The sequence below is a fragment of the Poecilia latipinna genome, unplaced genomic scaffold (assembly GCF_001443285.1).
Source record: "Poecilia latipinna isolate Pla-1442-1.1 unplaced genomic scaffold, P_latipinna-1.0 Scaffold286, whole genome shotgun sequence".
Classification (NCBI taxonomy): Eukaryota; Metazoa; Chordata; class Actinopteri; order Cyprinodontiformes; family Poeciliidae; genus Poecilia; species Poecilia latipinna.
In genome coordinates this window covers 248,352-273,286 of record NW_015112902.1, presented here as the reverse complement: position 1 = coordinate 273,286, position 24,935 = coordinate 248,352, and the positions used below count along the sequence as shown (strand labels likewise).

Here is a 24,935-nt window from a genome sequence, read left to right as displayed (position 1 = left end):
GCCATAGACTTCATTATCACTACTTTAGTGTTGGGTAAACATTTTGCCACACATTTATTGTTGCATTGCAACTATCAAAGCCATACAACAATATTGCCAAAACTTCAGAAACTTTGGACTATATTCTGACTTTAAGACATGGACAAAAAATATTCTTTATATGTTAAAACATAAAAAAAATATCTATTAAAATATTTATAGCGTGATAAATAAGGAGATAACACATTATAAATCCTTACAAATGTTTTCCTTTATAAGTAAATATTACAACGAAATAACAATAAACAAAGTAAACATGGTAAAAGAGATATTGACATTAATGTCTTTCTTCAGTAACAGAAGTGTCCAACACTGTAATTACAACACAAGAAGAAAGTGTGGCTGCGATAAAGAACCACTTGGAAATGCCGTTTACGTTTCGATAGAGGAATATTGTCCATCTGTGCAAACGTTACTCAGCACACAACATCAAACGCAATACATTACTGAACATAAAAGATAAAGGCCTGAGCAATATTAAGACATGAAATAAGATTCTTGCATAAGTTAAAACACAACTGAGAAATTACACAAGACTGAAATGGGGCTTGAGAGCACATTTCTCTGAGCATCACACAGTTAAATAAAAATAAAAAAAAGGTGATTTTTAGTGCAAGTATGCATATTCATGGACAGACTGTTCACTATATGTTTGGTCCCTTTTTTAAGACAAACTACATAGTATCAAAAATGACAAGAAGGTCACAATAAAAGCTTGCACACAAAACATAATTTAAATAATGGATAATTTTACAACAACAGATATTTCAGCTATGGCATACTCATAAGTGTGAAGAAACTTCAGCATTGTTTTTTTTAACACTTTTAACCTGAAAATCCTATTTTTGCCTTTTCGTCAGGCAATATGTATATTACCGTGACAACAGATTGTCATAAGTGAAATGTATTGCTGCCTTGTTTTTCATTTGACCAATCGAGTCCTGAGTGGTCACTCCTTTCAGTTTGCCAGCCCTCATCGTGTTTTCTCATCACGTCCGGTTATTTTGCGAATCCACGTGCTGAAGGCAGAGACTTTGGTGTAAACACCAGGGGACTGTTGTGTCCTGCAAGCATGACCCCAGGACGTGACCCCATAAACCACCCAGCCCCCTCCTGGTCGCTCGCACACCAACGGACCTCCACTGTCACCCCGGCAACTGTCCACGCGCCTCTCTGACTGGAAGCTCCCGGCGCAGAGCATGCGGCTCGTGAAAGCACTGTGGAAATACTGCTGGCAGTGGCGGCGTGGGAGAAGGGACAGCGTGGCCTGCTGTAGGGTCTTTGAGTATGAACGTCCTGGAAAAACAAAGAGATAGGAGTTAAAGGCTTTTGTGATTTCTGGTAACATTTGAGTATAAAAAAAAAGGATGGGTTTAGTTCAAAATGCAGGGTAGCGTATGGCTCTTCGTACTATTTCAACATCTGCATTGACGACGTCTTCAACAAAAATTTATTATCAGGACAAATTAGTGTCACATTTTTCACAACTGGATTGATTAGCACAGCCTCTAAACGCTTTCCATTCATGAAAGTTATTCGCAAATGTAATTACAACAATCGAATCACAGCAGTACTTCAATGCTGCACTTTTCAGGTACTCTGTCATGGACTCCTGAGGCTTCGCTCACATCGGCAGCTGAATGCAACCAGAACTTGTGGCGCTGTGTCCAGTTAAAACTTTTTACAACACCTGGGTTCACTTTTAAGAAATGCACTTTTCATGAGCGCTGCAGTGCATCGCGTCACTTTACACGTTATCTGGTCAATTTAAATCACACAAGGCATATAGTGCGCTGACGTGCGACAAGGCAGGACAAATTACTGAAGTCCAACCTGGGAAACACTGCAAGCGTTAGGCTGTTGTACCAGAAATAATAGCCAGATGTTTTTGATGTACATAAAAAATAACTTTAAGAATAAGAGTAAACTACTACTTGATCTTTTGATACAATAGTAGCATGTACATGTACATTTTACACCCCTATTTGCATGCACTATGTAAGTAAAAGAAACACAAAAAAATGACACAACTGCTTCCCCAATTACCCAAAATGTGCCTTTTTTTTAACATTTAAGCACACATTTTAGATCCGCTAATACACAGCTCTGGAAAAAATTAAGAGACCACTTAAAATGATCAGTTTCCCCGATTTTACTTTTTATATGTGTTTGAGTAAAATGATCATCATTATTTTATTCTACAAACTACTGACAACATGTCTCTGAAATTCCAAACAAAAACGTGGTTTTCAATGGGGTTCAGTGCAGGGGTCGCTTAATTATTTCCAGAGATGTACATGGCAATGTTAGAAATTCACAGAAGCCTTATAGTTGAGCAAAAGTCAACAAAGGGTCACTCATGACATTTCAAAAAAGCTGTTCAGTTCAGTTTATTAACGATGCTAAAGTTCAAATATTATGATTGCTCCATAATTCAGAGTTTGGGAGCGGCATGGACAGGAGCCATCCTGGCTTTGAGGGGTAGCAGGGAAACTTGGGGTAACTACAACTGCAACAAGTCTCTGCTGAGGAGGCGGCATTGTTTTTGTCTTGTCTCAGAGGCCACACACACCGTCATTAAATATCCATAGCAGCCTTGGCTGGTGAGTGAGTGTGTGTGGAAAATTGCCTGCATGTCTGATATCAGTGGTGGCAGATAGCCAAACTATAAACAGCTGTAGAAAGTAGTCATGAAGCCTTGAGTCAGACACTCACTGCTGAACATCACAGACTCTAAATAGCCTCTATGCCCTCACTTAAGTAAAGCAGTAAAACTTTCCCACCTGCTCACTCAAACATGCATATTTTATCAGTTAGGAATCATACGGGCATGAAGAAGATCAAAAAGCATTTCCACGTGTTGAGTACAAGCTGTTGCTGCGCAGTAGAAGGATGACAGTGTGCAGGCCTCCGTGATAAGTTTGAGGTGATTAATGACACCAGCATGTAATTGAAAGATCACTAACAGATGTGTGTGTCCAAGAGACATTCGTTGCTACCATATCTGGCTTTGTAATAGAAAAGGCACAAGAATTTTCAGACGATGTTTTTCTTTTCAGAGGCCTTCCACTGTTGCAATTATGTCTTTGCGCACAATTGGTGGTTTAGTTTGTTTTCACTTATTAATCTATACTTTCAATCAAAAAATGACTTAATAATACTTTAGTTCACGTATTACTGTTTCATATCAAACTTTGTTTATTAGTGAACATTTTTATTCTGTTCTTATTTTTTTATATATATTTATTTAAATATAAAAATAATCCTGTGTATTTGTCGTTGTATTCGAAGGAACTTGAGGAAAAACTGTTCTACACGTATTCATTAAACTGACCTGTGTCCCCCCAGCCTGTGATGTGACAGTTGCTGGCCTGTTTGAGCACTTTCTCTTTCCTCATGGGCAGGCAGGCGGGAAGGACATGACGGCTAAACGACACACACTCTCCTGGCGCCTGGCCCACCGCCCCCGGTGACAGGCGGACCAGGGCCAGGTCATAATCGTTGCTGTGGGAGTGGTAGTTCGGGTGCAGGATGATTTGATCAACGCCGTACTCCTCTTCATACTCCTCTGGAACAAGGGAGTGGTAGTCCCCCAGTCTGACTTTATACTGCTTGGTGCTGTTTCCGTACCTGTGGAAATCAAGAAAGTTTTAGTTTCACATTTTACTTTGCGACCTAAAACCTAAGTGTACGTTCTTGGGAATTTATGTGAGAGAAGACACTTATTGTGTGTACAACTGGGAAATAGAAGGAAAACGAGCTATCATTTTGAATATGCACAGTGAAGCATGCAATTTTATTCAGCAAACCTGATTATATATTTCATAGAATATTTTTTTATATATATGTACGTCTTTTTTGGTTATGCCTCTACCAGATTTGCACAACTAGATACAAAAATGTTTATCCACTATACTCTGCTACATAGCCCGAGCTGAGTCAGGTTGGATGGAGATCATCCAACCTCTCACCAGAAATCATCAGTTTTCAGTTTTTATCACAATGGGATTTAGGTCTGACTTTGATGGGGCCATTCTAAGCTCCATCTATTTTTTTTTTCCATCGACTCTGTCAAGCTTCCCCGTCTCTCCTTAAGCAAAACGTTCCCAGAGCATGATGCTGCCACCAGGTATAATGAGGGAGAACCAAAACCAAAAGTAACATTTTATTTCCCGTGCTTGCTCTTCCCTTACACGGCTTGTGACAAATATTTAAACAGAAAAACATCTTCCTTCTTGACATTAGACTAGTAGGTTAACAGATCTCTCATTGTAGCTGTTGCAACACAGTTCATCTGTTTTTCAGTTTAAGTTCATGGCATGTTGTGGTTGGTATGCTGTAGTTTTATATTCTTGGTCATTTTAAATGATGGATTCAAAAGTGGTCTGTCAGCTTTTCATAGCTTGGGATAGTTGATGACCTAACCCTACCAGCTTTTAACCTCTGCATAGCTTAATCCCTGACCTGGCTGCTGTTCCTTGCTCTGTGATGCTGATTGTTCACTAAAGAACAGCTCCATTTATACTGAGGTTAAGGTGGCTTCTGAATGCAAATGACCACAGTGGATTTTATTTAAGGTTTTCAGAAGAGGATGAAGACGAAAGCACCACATTTTTCACGTTGGTAAATAAATTGGCAAACCATGGATCTTTTTCTTCCACTTGTTAATTATGCTCTACATTTTGTTCTATCAAGAAAAGTCCTAATTTAAAGCTGTAGAATGACAAGATGTGAAAAAGCTCAATACATATTAGGGCTTTCTCCCTTTGTACATTCTGAAATCATATTTCAACATTTTAGTGCATCTGCCTTTTTGGTAAGAAAAGATTGCACACCATGTAGCTGCACCCTGGGTTAAACAAACCGATTAAATAGCACAAATTTGTTGCTTTGTGCCTGTGCTGGTTTCATGTGACTCATATGTCTATTATCATCATAATGTTCTCAGCAGTCACTTTATTTGTAGCTGTCAGGCACGTTTGGCTTTCTCGAAATGAGATGGAGAGATGGAGAGTGGGGCAGAGTGAGCCAGGGACAGTGAAGGATGGAAAAGAAAGAAGAGACGAGGAGTGAAAGGAGCAGGCCTTCAGACGGAGCCAAGTCTCCACTTGTGTCCAGTTACACCCGGCAAAGTGTTTCCGGAAAGATCTCTCAACCAGCGAATGCCAATGTGTTTATGGGGGTGCGGAGACACTACTGGCCAACCGCTTAAGTACATTAAAATTCGCAGACATGTGCAATCTTTGTAAAGCTAATAGTGGTTATGGAGTAATAAATGATTCAAGATCCTTTCCTAAAAGCAAATCTACATTTCGCTTCACGCTCTTGTTACTGAAAGTATCTCCTCTAATACTGCTGGCAAAAGCTCTTCGGAACAGATACAATGTATAAATAGACTTAATGTGCCGGATGCATGTGACCGCTGACCTCAGATCAGCTTTTACGCATCTACTATTGCTATAGGTTTGGTGAAACAATTTTCTAACTTCAGCACAAATGAAACCTATGTTTTGTTGTTATGTACCGACTGCTTTTTGTTTTCGAATTTATGAATGTTTTGTGCGGTTTAGCTTATTTTAGTTGTTACCGCTCATAGAGGTTGTGACCGAGAGCAGGAGGACCTCATTTTTAGCCCTTGCACTCTGTCTTGCATACTGAAGAAGACTGTTACAAGCTGTCATTTGCTTGGAGCATGAAAGAGCAACATGTGATCAGACTACCAAGACAAAACGCTCCAGCAGTTTGATCTTTGCAGACTATGTATCATGTTGAGAACAAAAGAAAAAAATACCGAAAAGCTAGAGAGCACAATGAGATTAGATGTGAGCAATTTCATGGTGTACCATTAAAGGAGTGTGGCTTTAAGAAAGTAGCTACTCTCCTAAACTTGCCCACATCTGCAGTGAAAGCAACACAGTGTTTTCTAACATGATCAGTGCCCCTTAAACCTTTTCAGATTTTATCACTTTGCCACCAGCTTTCTCGTAGTCTTTGAGGAAAAGTGTCCCCCCACAGAATGATATTGCCACCATAATGTATGTTGGCTGTTACCAAACTTGATGCAGTGAAGTCAAAAGTCCCCATTTTGGTCTTTGCGCTCTCCCACTTACATGCTACAAATGACTGTTGGAAGCTGTCATACCGAGCTGTCAAGACTGACAGCTTGGAGCATGAAAGAGTAATTTAAGGGCAGGCACAACAAATAGCTTCAATAGTTTGACCTTTGAAGGTACTTACAACATTCTTACAAAGAAGTGTTCATACTGAGCTGTGACATAGCAAAGAGGGATTTTGATAACATAGAACTGAAAAATGTCATAAAATGTAGCAGTAGAGTGGTGCGGCAGACACAGCGGACCCAGGTAATGGAGAGTAAATGATGATCTAATGATGAAAATACAAGATTCCAGGCAGCACAGAGTGAGCAAAAGCTAGGAGCTAATCTCTAGTAGCAACTGGTGTAATAATGACAGGAACAGGCAACAGGACGGCAGACAAGACAAGGATCCGAGAAGGAACAAGGAGCACAGGTGGGGATTAAATACACAGGGAGACAATCAGGGGAAACAAGGAACAGGTGTAACCAAGGGGTAGACAGGACAATACGGGCAATACGGAGACTCAACAGACACAGAAACTCAAATCCTCGCAAAAAGTATTGGCAGTGTATTTTAAGTCCTACATGAATCCTTCCTAATCCACCTAAATACTGTCACGCTTATTCAACGTAAACTACGATAAGCAAAAGCTTTTCAAAACTACTTAGACGACAACCCACGTGAAACGAGTCACTGTCATTATAACGACTAAGACATGTACACACCCCTCTCTATTTTGTAACAATTTATTATATTATGCCTGGTATTTAGGTGTGCTCTTAACTTCTGTGAAGTGTTACAAAATTGAAAGGGATAACAATGCCCTATTGGTGTTGAATGCATTCCTGACTGTAATAACAATATAATTTACTCAATACCGTGACTCAGTTGGTCAATTATGAAGGTATCCAATACAAAAGCAATACCCAAGCCAATAAGTGTGCAAGCAGCTCATTAAAGCTAATTAATTACGCACACCACAATAGATTGTCAAAACTTTAGACAAGGCCTGCATGTTTTTTTCTCTCCCGTGACGACACTCTCCTGTCAACTAGCTTTGGACAGTAATACTTCTCTAAATAAACTACGTAATGATTTGTTTGGAGACAGTAATACTTCTCTAAATAAACTACGTAATGATTTGTTTAAAGCAAAAGAGAAAAGGGCTCATGAATAAGTCAGTGCTGCTATCTGAAACATCTTTACAACTACCTTCTACATTTTATATCACCACTGGTAAAGAACTGTGGAAAAAAAGAAGAAATTTTAAAAAGAAACTCCAACATTTGTTTGAGTTCATTTGTTATAGGAGAAAATAATCCCACATTATATTGACTGAACATCACTAGTCATCCCACTCAGTCTGTAGAAAATAAAAGAAACAGTTACCTTTGACTGAAGTTGAAGGTAGCTTGACAAGTGATGAGCTTCTAATTCAATTTCAAATTTCGTTGGGTATAATTGTAAGCTTACACAGAAACCTATTTTTCACTTTTCAAAATAGGAAAGATAAAAGAACATAGCAACTCGCCTAAGCCAGTTTATATGTACAGTTAAATCATTGCAGTACCTTAAAAGGGTACTAACCCCCTTAAACTTTTTCACATTTTACCACCTTAAAGTCAAAAACCTGAATGTTTTATTTTAAGCAAATGTGAAGTTCAAAACTTACCTGCTTTATTTTTTTTTCTTCTCTACTCCTGCAGTGTTCCTTGGTCATTGTGCTGTTTGCTCACTAACAACACCTCTATTTTCTTTTTGCAACTCCTGAAAACAATTGATGGCACTGAATCCAAATCAGGAGTTTCAGATTAAGTTTCTTTCCACTTTAGAGTTATGCACTACTTTGTTTTCCCTCCATGTGTAATTACATTGAAATACTCGATAGTCTGTGGTTCTATTGTAATTCAAAAACTTCAAACAACACGAATGAGGTTGGATTACAACCCATGTTTATCTGGTTACCACACGATAAGGTAGGTTAAACAATCTCTAAAGCTTACTAAAAAATGCAGCAGTATGTTCTTTTCAGTGTGAGATTATTGCACTGTAGTAGAAGACGTATTTCCTGCAAGGATTTTTATACTTATTCACAATGGAAACCAACAAATGTAAATGTTGCTGAATGTTAATCATTTCAGTCAATACTGAACTGAATATGAAGTCCTACATATTCTGGGAGTTCAAAGTGTCCTTAAATTGCCACACAAATGCTCTTTATGGTGTTTTTTATATTGTAAAGTAAAGAGGTTTTTAATGAAAAGCATACATCTGACTGTAAATGTAAGTCCGGTTTCTCAGGGAAGAAACTGGACTTGTAAGTGGAAACATCTGAAATGTGGAAACATCAAGATTTATAGCGGTGGAGCGTCTCATGTAGCAAGTTGTGGTTCTGCGATTAACTGCAGTGACCTAACCTGAAACCTAAAGAAACGAAAAATATTCCTCCTAAGAAACATCTCAGCATGTACTTTCTAAGCAGTAACTGCAGACTCTGTGGTTAGTCTTCCTTAATCCTTATTTCCTCTTCAGTCGTTGCTTAGTGATTAATTTCATGTTTCTGGGACCATGTCAAGGATCCTGAACCACATGTAACCAGGCTTCCTTTCACCTGCGTTATGCTACAGCCAAATCACCGTCAATTACTCCTGAAACAGTGTGCAACAGCCTGTGGAGTTAGTTCATTTGAATTTAGGCCTCATGCATCAACCGAAGGCCAAACATGCTAAAGTCAATGTATGCAGAAGCACTGTCACATTTACCTCAGTTAAATTATGTTTAGGACTTTAGTAGAAAAACAGCAAGCATGATAAAGTGTTTGTTTTTTGACCTTTTGAAGCAGTGCGCTGAGGTTAGGACCCAGCATGTGTCAATGAGAGTCCCACCACAAACCAGCCTCCCGTCTCCTCGAGATCCTCGCAAACGAATGGCAGCCTGCCAAGGCCAGCCGCCCCTATAAACACAAACACACACACCCGCACACACAAACACTTCCTTATCACTAACAGAGCAGCTACACAATTGATAAAAAAAAAACAAGACAAAGAAATTTGCAGGGTCGCATTTAAGATTAACTTAGTTCCATTTAGGCAACGCAACAAATTAGAATTAAATCGGTGCATGTGGCCATTCCACAGACATATGTATAAACAGAGACACAAACAGAAAACCATTATAGTAACATGAGCACATGATTCATGGTTGTTTGGAGGGGAAACACTAACATGCCTGTCAGAAAGAGTTCACAAGAGGCAAAGTGAAGTATAAACATTCACTTCTGAACCACAGTAATAAAAAACGTACGAGAAGTTCGCTCTGACATCTGCAGAACTATCGTAGATTTACCTTCGTTAGTCAGCAACAAATGTGCCTTTTGATTTTTTTAAATTATATTTGCCTTCATCTTAACAACTCCCTCTACAAAACATTTTTTCTATGTTTTACTCTTTCTTATACCAACATACCTAAACTTTTCTCCTTCAGAGTTCAAATGTATTCATTACATTTAAGCAAGTAAATAAAAATCTTGGTTTTAGTTTCATACTGGAAATATAACCTTTATGTTAGAAGTAAAGGTAGCAAAGGGTATTAGATGAAGAGAAGCTGTTATTTTATCCCAGCTGATTGACAGCTCATTAAAAATTCATTTAAAGTTTCATAACATACTGGTAATTGTATGTGCCAAAAAGAAACAAAATGGTTCTTACATATCAAAAAAAAAAATGACAGAGGTTCTTAAAATTAATTTTCTGGGGTTCAAATCACTTTAGATCAAGAGTCTGGAACAACAACTGATGACAAAATGATTAAAAAAATTGCTTACAACTTTTTAGCAGAAGAAAGTTCAAGTCAAAGTCAAGTTTCTTTAAAAAAATAACTTTTCTCTAAAATGCTTTGCAATATTACTATTATATACTGTGTGTGTGTGTGTGTGTGCGCGCGTGTGTGTGTGTGTGTGTGTGTGTGTGTGTGTGTGTGTGTGAATATATTTATGCATATATAGATATATAACTTTTGATGTCGATTCTTTTTTGTTTTTTTGATAGCTGGTTTTATTATTTGAAACAAATGGGGTTGCATCATACAGCTGAGAAATTAAGTGAAAAAAGGGAATAAGAATAATTTAACAAATCTAGCAAAAGCTTGAGAAAAAATTCACTTGATATGTGGCAACTGTATAAAAAGAGGTAAACTTCAAACGTTAAAACATACGTTAATATTAAATAAATCTGATTCTGTTGTTGTCTATTAGATATTCTGACATTCATTATAAATCTTAAGTAATAACGAATATAATCAGCAAACTCAAACATTCTTCCATAATTGGTTTTGATTTTTCCAAAGGAACCCAGAACTATAAAAAAGATTAAAGCTACTTCCTGACTTCTCCAGGTACCTTTGTTAAAAAAATCTTCCTCCTCTGTTGCAATTAGTTTGATATTTACGAAAGGACAAATAGCTTTCTTCGGGTGAAGGAAATTTTGTTCATTGCGTAACTTATTAATACATAAGAAGCATACATCGATTTAGATCTGACCCACAAAACCCAGAGCTGGAAACATATTTTACCTTTGAATCAGCTGGTACTCATTTGTGACGTGTAAACTTGAAATGTGGTCATTTTCTCTGACTGGTTCTCTTTGTTCTGTTATTAATCCCATCTGTCCCCTCCATCTTACCTCAGAGAGTTCTCTCCTCCTATGATCCGGCGCTGGCGAGTGTGTACGAGACGCAGACCGCAAATTGAGCTGACAGGATCTGAGAGGGACAAAAGAGGAGCCGCTGATCGTGTGTTTGAGAGAATGTGTGGAAAGATGATCACTGCTATACCATAAGCCTCAGCTTGGATTTTCCTTTTGTTAAATATTTAGACAGGTTAAAAAAAAAAAAAAAGAGGTTTGAAATTCACCTTTTAATACAAAATATGAAACTGAAATCAATTAGAAATATAATTAATTAGGGCTCCTTTTCGGAGTCTGAACATAATGTGTGTTAAAATCTCAGCAGTGAGGAAAAACCTTCTAGTCACTGGCTTTAATTAATGGGAATTGTGCAGACCATGCCTAGTTTTGTAAACTAGCTCTTACTGCAGGATGAAGCAAAAACATAGATCCACCATTTTGCCATCGGGAGGCCTTGCAAAAGTATCTGTGCTCCTTGATATTTTTTACATTTTTGTCATGGCGTCACCACACAACTTAACGTATTTTATTGGGGTTTTATGTCATAGATCAACACAAAATGGGTCAATCATATACAGCACTGTTTAATCCATCATCAATAATATGTATGAGATCTAAGTTTATGTTGATAATTTGACTGACCTTTGACCTCTCTGTTGCTATGCTGCGACTCTCCGTAGTCACAGATGACCCCGGCGTCCTCGCTGTGGCGGCAGTTGTGCGTGCCGGGCTTCTGTTTGATGCAGTCTGCCAACGAACGCTCCCCGCCGTTGCACCTCACGTTGTCGACGTGGATGGGACCGGTCCCTTCTCCAAAGTATGCCATCACACGGGCCTTTGCAGCACCTCTGGATAGAACAGACGTCATGAGATGTAACAGAAACCTCTGCAACCAACAACAACAACAACAAAAAAAAGTTGCAAAACAAAAACAGAAAGAAAATAAAACTTAGGTGACTTGGATGGAATAGTGTGGTATTCCTAGGTTGTGATCCAAACCAGGTTAAACACTTTGACAATCTGCTCTAGTACACAATGTGATATCAGGAGCCTTTAGGCTGTGGGTGTGAATGTATGGTCTCTAGCTGTGATTTTAATTAAGATTGAAAAGATAGCTGAAAGAGATTTTCTTATGTTGCGTCCCTGGAGTTTGGTGGGTGACAAGTCCTGTAACCCCAGTAATCCATTGGGGATCTGATGTCTCTTACAAAGTCATCTTGTTATGCATGTGTGTCTCCGACAGCTCCCCGAGCAATACTTAGCATGCAGAGGGTGAACCTTCATGTCACTTGGAAGCAAGCCTAGAAACTGACATCATGCCTCGTTTGTGGGTTTCTCTAACAGCACACACATGTGTAATTGATAAAGTAGAATACAATCTGCTTTCGATGGAAACTCCATGCTACCGACTGAACAATGTGGACACCTTTCTTTCCAATAGGCATGTCGGCTAGAACATCTGTTTTAACAGTTGAATGGGGAAGTGAATGATCAAGTCAATGTGAAAATGGTGGTTGATGAGTTGAAGACATCTGTGATAACGCAATAAATTCATGAAGTCTCCCAACCAAAATGAATTAACATCCCACCTTACATGGAAACAAAAGTGAGCTAAGAAAGGTTTCTACATGATTTACCAGTGTAAAAATAATAAATGGTAAAAGGGAACGAGACAAAATTCATTTTGGACGCATAAATATTTGTAGAATATTATAAAAGTTCCTTCAACAGCAGAGACCTAAATTTTAATAGTTTGAAAAATAATCGATTTCATCATTCTATATCAATATATTTTTTTTTCTCTCAACACAAGGTCCTGCAAATATAATTACCGTATGCATAGTAGAAAACTTAATAGTATAGCAGAAAACTTTAAAATTGGAGTCTATCAAATGTCGTGTGGGGGTTAATTCTTTGCAGAACCGCTTTTGAAGTAGATCTCTACAAGCTTATCATATTTCGTGGCTGAAGTTTTTGCCCATGTTTCTTCATAAAATAGCCCAAACTGAGTGCAATTAGATGGAGAGTTGGCGGTACTTTGATCTTGTCACAAATTTTCAAATGGATTTAGCACTGGGTTTAGCATGGCCAAAAAGTTCATTCTCAATTTCATCTGACCAGAGGACCTTCTTCCACATGTTTGCTTTTAACAGTGAGTTTTTTTCTTGCCACTCTCCATGAATACCCGATTTTGTGAGTTGAAACTCAACTCCAATGTGTTAAGTTGAAAACATGAAGCAATAAAGTGATAAACATTACAATGTATCTCATGTTGTTCCTTTATTTTATTTTATTTTTATTATTTAAATATAGGCTTATAAATGTTGGTGTATATTCCATGTTGATTTATATTTTACAGAATGCTCCAACTTTTAAACAAAGTAACAAAATTCTTCAAAATTCCACATAAAAATATTTTCACATGTATATCAATTCCCTTCACATCAAGATGCAAGTTTACAATGACAGTGTGTGCATATTTTATGTGTTAGTCCGTTTAAAACTACTTTCTTTACATCTAGGGACCTGTGTAATAAGCCATCACCACACCCAGCATGACACAAAAGGCAGAAACTAGCATGGATGTTATACACCTTCAGCTTTTTTGCCTTTAATTCTTCCAGAGTTATGCTCTCCAGATGTTGTATTGGAAAAGAATATTTCACAGCAGAGCGTAGCTGAGAGACCGTTTTTTTTGTTTGTTTTTTTTCTTTTACTGAGTCAGGAAAAATGAAAACCTTTTGTCTTTGTTCAGTTCTCCATCGCTGCACTTTCGTTTCTCAAAAAGAACAAAGATGCTTCACAAGTAAGCAAAATTATAATGTTGGTCATTTGTTAGCCCTGGCAGTTTCTACAGTGCTTTTTTTGTCACACATGTTTGAGCTCATGAAACAACACAGATAAACATAACCTGATCAAATAAAAATAATAACATTTCAAAAGCTGATTACATTTTTAAGGGAAAATGGCCATTAAAACCACCCAGGTCCTTAATTATACACTAATTTGAATGATCCATGATGGCCATTAGCAGTGTTAGGCAGAAAGACAATGATACAAATCAAACCAGCATGTCCATCTCTGAATGAAGACATATATATGATAAGGTTTTGGATAGGCCTAGCCAAAGTCTGGACTTAAAGTTGACTGAAATGCTGTGGCATAGACACAAACATGTCATTCATGCTTGCAATCTTTTAAATATGGCCAAATTAAAACAATCCCCAAATATGATTAATCAACAGCAATATGGAAGACTTATCACCACTCAGAACAAACGGTAACACTTTATTTGAAGGGGGTTGAATAAGACTGACATGACACTGTCATAAACACCTGTCATGAACATGAATAAGCCTTCATGAATATTTATGACTGTTGTCATAAAGCGTCATTCAGTAAATTATGACACTTTTAATACAAAGTTGACATTATTCAAAATGTCTTTGTTATGACAACTTGACATTAACCAAGAAATCATTACTGTTTAAATTTTACCTTTAATAACATAAAGTTACCTAATTTTTAAAGTGCAATCAGTAATTATTTTATAACAAATTTATATCAGTAATGATTTCTTGGTTAATGTCAAGTTGTCATAACAAAGACATTTCGAATAATGTCAACTTTGTATTAAAAGTGTCATAATTTACCGAATGACGCTTTATGACAACAGTCATAAATATTCATGAAGGCTTATTCATGTTCATGACAGGTGTTATGTCATGTTTATGACAGTGTCATGTCAGTCTTATTCAACCCCCTTCAAATAAAGTGTTACCAAACAAACACTTTGTGAATGTTGTTGCCACCACATTGGTTTACACAAGCATTTATTAAGTTTAGAGGGCAATTATTAGCATATAGAAAGCTTCAGAAAAAAATAATATATTATCCTAATTTAATACTAGTTGAAGGATTGTTTTTTCTGCTGACTTGCCTTTAACTCAGTGTGAGCGATCCATGATCTTTTGCTTACTCTGAGGCCAGCTCGAGGGGCCAGCAGCCTGGGAGCAAGGGCCAGACTTCACTCTCCCGAGCCATTTGGTCGAACTCCCAAGTGGCTCAAATGGGAATGCCTTGGGATTCTCATTGCATTCCCTTCAGCTGGACTGGGAATGCTTGTTGATTCCCAAGGCATTCCCAGTCCAGCTGAAAACCGTGATTCTTCCAGCATGCCCTGCAAGCAGCTCTAGTAAGCCCTAACTCACCAAGGGGGCGACCAGGAGGCATCCTACCCAGACACCAAGCCCCCCTCAACTGGCTTGTCTTAATGAGGAGAAGCAGTGGTTCTACTCCCTGTGCTTAGATGGCTTGCCTGCAACTCAGGATGAACTACTGCGAGGATATTTGTGATCGAGTTTGAAGTGGAAAAAACATTCCAGACAAAGAAACACAACCCACATGCCAGATCTAAAAAGGTGCTGATGGATTGTGCAAAAAGAGCAGGCAGTCTGAATTCACTTAGCTGAGCCTAATGTAAAACATGACGATGTTCCAAAGCCACAAAATCAAACTAAGTATTTCTCCAGAATTTGACCCTATTTCCAACATCCTGATCTTGACCACAACTGCAAATAAATGGTTTAAGAAGATGCTATGAGATTTAGGTGACTATCAAAGACAATATCTTGCTGCAAGCACAGCAACATGTGCTGTTCCCATTTAATGTAGATTAGCTGCTTTATGCATCTTGGATAAGTGGAAACCTACTCCTCAAGAGGTTCAAAGGAAAAATAGATTTTTGTATACGTAAAGATATGTATATCTAATGTTATTGAAATAATGAAATTGTGAATGAAGTTAAACTGCATCTAATTACAGGTCTGTATTATTTTTTTTCTGTAAACGTTAAAGCTACAACATTTATAAATTATCAAAACAAATACCATATTTTCCACACTATAAGACGCACCTAAAAACCTTCAATTTCCTCAAAACCCAACAGTGCGCCTTATAATCCGGTGCGCCAATATTGAGCCACAACAGGTCTAGCAACTACGGTAAGCAGCCACCGACTTCATTTTCACCCGTAGAAGAAGAAGCGCGCGTTGCATGCTGGGATAATTGTCAGAAAGCTGGTTTGTTAATAAAGTTTGACTGACCTATCTACCTACCGACCGTCTAGAATCAGGTCATCTGCAGGTAATTTAGCACCATGCTCTCCACAAACATGCTGTGCGCGATAGGAGAGGGGTGACCATCGTCCGCCCACGCCCCGGCCCAGTCGCGGAAGGCTCTCCTCGCCGAACGGAGTCGGACTGTTTTAGTGCAGCTCCATCTACTGGATGCATATCATAACTTCAGCCTCTACTGTAGCGTCTATTCTATGTGCCCTATAATGCAGTGCGCCTTATATATGAAAAAAGTTTTAAAATAGGCCATTCATTGAAGGTACACCTTATAATCTGGTGCGTCTTATAGTGCGGAAAATATGGTAGTATAAATACAAAGATTTTACTTGCTTGTTCTTTAATGTCTGCTTAGCAAAATCCGTTCTACCGTCCAACTATGCTACAGTTATCATTCTGCAACAAAATACCAGATTGGGTGCGTTCACACTGCAGCCTTAAGTGACTCAATTCCGATATTTTTGATGTAATGCGACCTGTATCCGATCTTTCCATGGCAGTGTGAACAGCACAGGTCGGATTCTTTTTCGAATCTGACCCATATCCGATACGTATCCGATTCAAATGCGACCTACTAACGTCCAGGTCGGATTCATCTGAACTGAACGTCACTGATTCTCAACAAATCTCACTATTCTGCGTCCTGATACGCGCAAGTGGGAAGAAAAACAACAACCATGACGAATTATATGATGATTAAGTTGTTAATATGCTGCTCCGGCCGGACAACAACTTCAAATATGTAAGCTAAGCTCCACCGTTGGCCTCTATGTTTACTTCCGCAAACACCGAGCACTTCTTCTTTTTATGGCAGTTGGCAGAACACTTAGAATGCTGACGCTATTGCGCCCTCTAGTGCGCATGCGGGACACTTTCAGGCCGTTTGCCCGTTTACACTGCAGAACACATACAGGTCGCATTTACTGGCATTGTTTCACTTTCCTACCAATTTATTTGCAATTTTTCTTTTTTGCATCATTGGCAATAGCACCCGTGTTCAAGTTTGTATTTCTTTGAGAACTTCTAGTTCAGCCTAAGCAGATTACTCATTGCCACTCTGGCTTGTGGAGGCAGGAAAACCATTAAACTGAGCATTTGCAAATACTAACAGAGGAGTTTCTTTGTAGGTCTTTAAAACCCAAGAAAATAAGGAACCTAATTCATTTTTGTCACTGGTCAGGCTGGAATTTTACATATTTAAGCAGTGTGTGTGACACTGACACTTCCAAATGACGAACAATATATCTTACTTGAGTAAACCTCAGGGGATTTCATGACATGCTCTTTACAGCCTTGTGTCTAGAAGTACAAAGCTGTCATAGAGGCAATTTCCAAATATCAATACCTGTAGCCCAGCTGCCTACACACCACCTCAGCGTCTTGATCAGTCCATCCATCATCACAGACAGTCCCCCATTGTCCAGACAGAAAGAGCTCAACTCGACCTTCCCTGGAGCTTTCCCCTCCCACAAGCCGCACAGGGATACCTGGAAAAAGGACACAAAGCAGCTCTATTAAATCCAGACTGATTTATGACCAAATATGAAAAGACTACAGGCGGTTTTAGAAAACTTTACAAGGTACCATAAGAACAGGATTTCCAGTAAGGAACCCAGTATTTTCACACGTAAGAAGCACTTTGGTGACAGGAAAAATAGTTCTGCTGACATGAAACAGGTTCTACATTTGTCTTAATTTAGGCTGTGACAATGACAGAGACTCATTTCTACTTGCCGAAGACGCTTCAAACAGAGTTTGGGAAGGTTCAAACGAACTACTCACGCATTCCTGACAAACCTGATCCTCCAGGGCAGAATGTTTCTGTAAAGGCAGCTTGAGCTGACACGCACTTTACAGGGTAGCAGTTGGCACACCTGTCTGCCTTTTTACAGAAATGTTAATTGCGCGTGTGAGTGTGGAACGGGAAACTCCCAAAGTCTTTTCAGTCTGTGACGAGTGTTTTATTTTTCCTTCGCTCTCTGCTCTTTCCTCTATCTGTCCTGTTCTGTCTCTCTCAAAAGTTATTCACACACATGCACAAACACACCGTGTGTCACATCAGTCATAGCTTTATGTTGACTGTTATTCGGTGTGCACGCTTGCTCAAACATATGCACGTACGTTGATGCCATCTGAGTAGACACCGATGGGTTTTCCATGTGGAGATTTAACCTATCAGTTTACACTCTTACTAAGTCAAAGTTTGGACAGACTTTCTGATGTTTGCTTTGAGAAGAAATAGGTTGTGAGAATGCTTTAAAGCTATTGAACATGTGCAAGATGAATGTTGTAGACAGTAAGTTTCCAGGATAACACAAACATACTCTTTGCGGCCTTCAGTATAACCGCAACAGAATTTGACATTTAAAAAGAAACAAAACAAAAAAAACTTGTTGTCTTAAAGAACAATAGGTGTGAGAGATTAAAGCTGAGGAGATAATTGTGGGAATGTTTCCTCCTCGCTTAGTGCTGGTGAATGAGGAAATGTTTGTGTTCCTTCCCAGAAAACAGAAACACTTCTGCTGCTATTAACTAACACAAACACACATTCATTTGTGTTTCCATCATTTATTAACTTAAGTCACTTTCCAAAAGATGTGATCCTCTCTGTTAATTTGATAGCAACCAAATTTATCAAAAACAAGCAATGACAGAGAGATCTTTCATAGCTTTTTTATTTTTTATTTTTTTAATTAATGCTGTTGAGTAAAATACTGTAGATCATACAAAGAAACATTTCTGAGTCACAAATCTGAACATTGTGCAGCTTTGGCAGTAAGTGAATTTGCCATATTATTAACTGTATTTCAAATCATGAACAAATGAAATACTGTAAATGCTTGAAACCTTGACCTCAGGTGTACTGAAGATTTGCCGACTATCCTGAATAACTGGGTCTGTGCCTGGAAAATAACCTATTTAAAATAAATCTAAATTCCAAGAGTGATTAAATGGTGTTTAAAATTTTGAGCAAAAATTAATGAGACTTATTGCCATGATGAGTATAAGCAAACGTCTGACTGTGTGTTTCAACATCAGTGTAAAAGTGACTGAAACGCTCAAAATACAAAAGATTTTTTTGATTTTTTTTTTTGTATGCTTGGATCATTCATAAACTGATCCAAGCTGAAATTACTGGACCACACGTTCTCCTTAGCAGTATTTCAGAAATGAAACAAGCCCCCAAAAATTAATTCAACAGAATACAATGTACTGAACTTTGTTAAACCCTCGCTCCACTCTAGGTAGGCTCTATAAGTCACACTCCACCTCTACACACCAGCACCAATACACAGCACCAATGTTCCCACAAAGCTCTGTGTAATGATCTCTAACAAGAGTGAAAGAAGGAGCGAGTTCATAGCACTGCCTGGTTGATCTGCTGTTAATTCATTTCCAAAATAAACCCAGACAAATCTCCCTTTGGCATGCTAGGAGGGGAAGGAGAGAGCTGTACACATACCAACAAACACTGAGACATAAATACACTCACATACATATTGCACTTCTAAAACACATATTAAGTGGGGGTTTGTGGGAAGAGGCGGTTCTTCAGATTCTTTCCCAACACTACCTCCTAAAACCACACACTGAAAACGCCATCTCTCTCCCTTTGAGCTTCATAAAACCTTTATCGACAATAACCATGTGAAATCTAAATGTACTTTCTTATACTCCTTTCTAGGCTTATCGCAACTTTACTGGTGCCAGAAAGTTGCAGTCACAAACACGATTAACATTCAACATTTCTCCTTGTTTAGCTGCTTATGACACGCAAGCCTCTTCTGATAAAGAGCTACAACTACATGGTGACAAAGCTGCTCCAGTAGGCCGTAGAATAACACTGGTGCTGGGCGCAATTTTGCCTTTTTAGTTGGATGTGTGGAAACTCTGCGAATCACCTATTTAACATTGGCAATGAGTAGGTTTAATAAAGTGATTTCACAAGGAGAGCTGAGAATGATGAAGTAAAAGCACAGGCTGCAGAGATTACGATGGATGACCTCACCTTCCTTGTATCACATCAAGAATGTTGCCTCTCCTAATCTGAAATCTAATTGTCTGTAGGTTCAGTTTGGTAAAGATCTCAGATCAGCTTGTGTTTTCTTTTCCAGTGAACTGCTACCAGCAACATTCAGTTCCAGGGTGTCTGCAGATGATCTGGATTAATGCTAACACTGGATAGTGACAAGAAAATGCTTATAAACTGGGGTTATACAACTAGAGATGCATTTATGCATTCCTTTTTAAAAGTTTGACTGTTTTAACAGTTTGTTGAGACATAGTGTGGCGTACTGGACTGAAGTCTAATTTGACAAATAAAAGTACTAGTGTAAAATTTCATGGACAAGAATTTCTGTTTTTATATACATTTTAAAACTGTTGAATGCATTTGTTTTCATTCTCTTATACTCTGACACCCCTCAATAAAATGCAGTAGTGAAAAGCTAATGCTGTAGATCACCCTAAACACACCATATCCCATTATGTAGCATGAGAAACATCATGATTAGGGGATGCTTTTTGCAAATGCACACCATATTTTGGAGATTTGTGAAAAAATATAAAAACTGTGTCATTTTTCTTCCTTTTTTGTTAAATAATGTAGCCTTTTAAAAATACTAAAAGGCTGAGGACTACACTTCCCTGTAGGCTATTGTTTATTTAAGCAGCCGCCATATAAAAGATTAAAAACTAATAACCTAAAACAATACATTCCTTTTAACTTGTTGAAAATTAACATGGATTTGAATGATTTGAAAAGGGCATTTTAATGATCACTAAAGAATTACAAAACCCTCAGTTTCTTCTGTGCAAAATGTAAAAATCAGATATGAATTTTTGAGACACACCATCATCATTTCCTGAAGGCAAATACTTGTTCAGCAACACCTTTATGGAAACCACTGCCATGACTGAGTGGTAAATTAACTTAAACTTCTTCATAAAGTCATCAATAATATACCACTTTCATGTATATGATGACACTAAGCTGGTTTCGGCAACATCTAATCACAATCGCAAGCATTCAGAAAACTTTCCTGTCTTGCACCCTAACATGCCAACAACAAGGCATGCATGACAGTGAGATAAAATGCTTTCTTACTAGTTGGAGGTCTGTCGGCACCTCGTTCAGAGCTGCAGGCGATGTTAACATCTTCATGGTGTGTGCAGTCATGGCGGAGCCACTCCTTTCTGTTGCACAACAACAGGCTGGGTTCTTTTCCTGTACAGCTCACGTCGTCCAAAAGGATTGGACCTGACCCAATCCCAAACCGTGGAGCTGGGTTCATGTCGAGTCCTTCAGAAGGGAGCGTCTCGCCCACCCTGCCATGTAATACATAGGTCATGCGTCCACAGATAAAGCCGTATTCAAATGATTTGATTGTAAATCATAAGTGAGATGAAATAAATATGCCGAATTACCTGTAACCAAGCTGTCGACACACAACTTGGGTGTTTGACTCTGTCCAACCATCGTCACACACCGTCCCCCACTGACCATGGTAGAAGATTTCTAAACGTCCCTGGTGGCTTCCAGCCCCCCCAGCCAACCTGACTGTACCATCTGTCGAGATGGGAAGACAAGAGAGCAAAGCGCTCGTGTTGACTATAGTTTTGCATTTTGTTTTTGAAGAGTTTTCTTGTTTCGTGTTTTTTTTTTTTTTTCGTGTTTCGTGTGAAATACCAAAGTCAAAAACACAGAAAGAATATAAAGAATTCAAATACCTACAAAGCAGGACACAAAATAAAATAAATCTTAAAAATTCAAAGCATTAAAAACCAAATAAGGACATGAATGCATTTGTGTTGTCAGGTCCAGCAAGATGTGATGTTTTTATTGATGTGATGTTTTTATTTAGTATTTCTACTTACTTTGAAGTATTTTTTTTACTTTGATTTCATTATTTTTTTGTGAATTATTTTGATGGGATCAACACTGTTTTATTCTAAATATCAGATTGTTTATATATATATATATATATATATATATATATATATATATATATATATATATATATATATATATATATATATATATATATATATATATATATTTATTTATTTATTTTTATCTAATATGTACAGTCATACTTTCTCCTTCACCTGCACCTGTCAAGTCAAAATACCTGACTGTGAGTAAATGTTTAAAAAGGAAGAGCTGGATCTTCTTATGAGAGCTCAGTTATCATGACAAATGTCAGTTTATTGATCACTTTTGAATGGGAATCTGTTGATCTACCTGTGAGAGGACTGCAGGACACTCCAGCATCCTCAGAGTGCAGACAGTTGTGCTCTCCCCAGGCACTTTTTGGACACTGCTCCAAAGTGAGCTCATTGCCTGAGCAGCGCACCTCGTCCAGCCAGACGCGGCGTGTGCCTTTGCCAAAATGTCCTTGGCTCCAAGCTCTCGCAGTTCCGCTGAAAAGAAAACACAATGTACAGAAAATAGATGATTTGCCCTGCAGTAACTCTGATGCAGCGCAAAATTGATGTGTGACAAATAGTGCCTCACAAAAAACACGGTGTAAGACACAGTTCATATTTAAACTGTATGCATTTTAGAATTTTAAACAAAATAATTCATTGTCACATACGATTGTGTAAATCACAACCATTGCGGCACATTTGCAGAGAACATAGTATTGCTAAATATGCATAGCTCCATGGTGTGAGAATCCATGCAGGAACAATGAGACTGATTCACTGTTTGACTCCCAGATGTTCTTTACTCCTCACTCCTCTCTCTGTGTCCGAATGGAAAGAATACTTGTCATACTTTTAGAGGCACGTGGAGAGAAAGATGGCTCACCACCCACATTTATTCTGCTTCACTTTCCTTCTGTCATACGTATTCCTCAATACTAAAAATGTGTATTCCTGTTTATAGCGGTACAATTTGTTAGTAAATGTTCTGGATTAAAATAAAAATAAAACAAACAACATAATTTGTTTGTGTATATATGTCTGTGTGTGTCTTGCCTTACTTTTACCTCAACCCCAGCTGTCGACACACCACCTCTGCATCACTGTCGTCCCATTGGTCATCACATATGGAACCCCACTGTCCCGCGTGAAACACCTCAACCCTGCCTTCTGACTCTGACTGACGTCCAACCAACCGTAAAGGAAGGGTCCCAACCACTTATGTGCACACAAAATGAAATTCACAAGTTTACACACATCTTTATACCAGGATCTTTGTATCTTGACTCATTAGTATCTTCACTCTTAATAAAAGCTTACACACTTGGACTTTTGTTGATTTTGCTGTATAAAACCCAGAATTGGGGAAATGTTAATTGGGACTTTAATTGATAAACATGCACAAATTAGCACAAAACTGTTAAATGGAAGTATGTTGAAAAAGGGTGGCAGGTGGCACAGGTTAGGGATAAGGTTCTGGGTTACAAACTATTGACTAAGCGTAAAACATCACACAGTTGACATTGAACATTGAAAGCATATCACACAAGTAATAACTGACCAATACATAGCTGTCTTTCTAAACTAATAACTAGCTAAGAAGAGCATTCAGTAAAGAAGCAGCAAAGAGATCTGTGGTAAATTAGGTAAGTTAGGAGGAGCATGGGCGTCACAATAATTCTGTGTGAACGGGACGTGTCCCCCTTATATTAGAAAAATATTCAGTTGGAACCATGCACCACTAGCCTGGCCATTGCCTTCCTGGGCAACTGCGCTCGAAAAAAGTTCTACCACAGAGCGTACGTGTGTGTGTGTGTGTGTGTGTGTGTGTGTGTGCAGGCATACTTTAGCATGCAACAGGTTATGTAGGTCTATTACATAAAGTATTGAGTTCATGTTGACTATTTTAGAGCTGTGAGACTTTGCTGGCTTTTCAGACCTTCTTTTATTCAAGCAAACATCGATACATCAATCGCAGAATCATTCCTAACACATGAGGCAGGCCTACCCCTCTGTTGGGTGCAGGTAACCGCTGCAGCCAGAGAACACTCCTCGCCCTTCCAGGTAGTTTTGGGACAGTGGAGCAGGTCTGGCTCTTCTCCCTGACAATGAACCGCCAACCAGTGAAGCCTGGCTTGTTGGCGGCGAAACACAGGAACTGCACGAGCAAGACCAGACACCCTAAGAGGAGATCGTTGGGCACATAGGTTATTTGTGCAAAACAAAACTAACATCAGTCTAAAGCTTCAGTTGGACTTGTTAAATGCTAAACAATTATATGTATAAAATAATGTATTTCTTGCTACATGATAAGAAATCAATTGGAAATTCAGTAAGTCCATCCCGACATTAGGTTTATAGGCCTCTGGGAGCTGGTTGCTGTAATCCCCAGCTTTCAGTTTGCTCACCAGCAGCTTTCAATAACAGTATGGGAAAGTCATCAGCGAGACTTCCAGCTAATATATGGCTGACATTTGCCCTCCCTCCTTTTGACTGTGTGCTTTCATTGACTTCTGTGTGAACGCACACATGCTGCACAGACCCGCACTAGTGTCAGAATGCGGGTCTGTGCTGGTGTTAGTGACAGCATGTGTAGCAAGCATATAGAGTGACTGTGTTTTCCAGGGAAAGCAGATTCCTCATTGGAGCAAGTGTGCCCCATGTTATGAACCGATCTGATATGAATAACTGCTCTACAGGCTCCCCCGAGACCTTTTTCTGGCATAGCTATACCTCATAGTTAGAACCACGAGACGAGTCGCACGCAAAGGTCGGCTGGGGAAAGGAGTGAGCTTGCAGCAATGTAAATAACTGAGCTAATTAAATACCTAAGGGAAAAAAGGGCAAAGGGATGCAAAGGTCATAAAAGAAAAGTACACACACTTTGGAAAGAAATGAGAACAGTTCCTAGAACATATGCCTGATGAGTTGCTAACAGCGCCAGCCCCAGCTTGTGAATTTCTAACAGATGACAGATATTGATTCTCCCTTTGCACCTCTGTTTGAACACATATGTGGGAAGATAAGGCAGCAAACGGACACATGTGAATGCATGC

At 38.7% G+C, this 24,935-nt stretch overlaps 1 protein-coding gene across 1 annotated transcript in view; it reads right to left on the bottom strand.

The window, feature by feature from the left end:
* Window positions 1–228: 228 nt before the first annotated feature.
* prss12 (serine protease 12) overlaps window positions 229–24,935 on the bottom strand; it is a 28,269-nt gene continuing 3,562 nt past the window's right edge. Inside the window, exons 3-13 of the mRNA XM_015034055.1 lie at window positions 23,888–24,060; window positions 22,947–23,097; window positions 22,196–22,374; window positions 21,379–21,520; window positions 21,059–21,279; window positions 17,297–17,438; window positions 11,462–11,667; window positions 10,817–10,895; window positions 8,968–9,090; window positions 3,374–3,669; window positions 229–1,335 (exon numbers count right to left, since the gene is read on the bottom strand). Of these exons, the coding sequence (XP_014889541.1) occupies window positions 1,013–1,335; window positions 3,374–3,669; window positions 8,968–9,090; window positions 10,817–10,895; window positions 11,462–11,667; window positions 17,297–17,438; window positions 21,059–21,279; window positions 21,379–21,520; window positions 22,196–22,374; window positions 22,947–23,097; window positions 23,888–24,060 (2,035 nt within the window). The 3' untranslated portion in view covers window positions 229–1,012. The remainder of the gene's footprint in view (window positions 1,336–3,373; window positions 3,670–8,967; window positions 9,091–10,816; window positions 10,896–11,461; window positions 11,668–17,296; window positions 17,439–21,058; window positions 21,280–21,378; window positions 21,521–22,195; window positions 22,375–22,946; window positions 23,098–23,887; window positions 24,061–24,935) is intronic.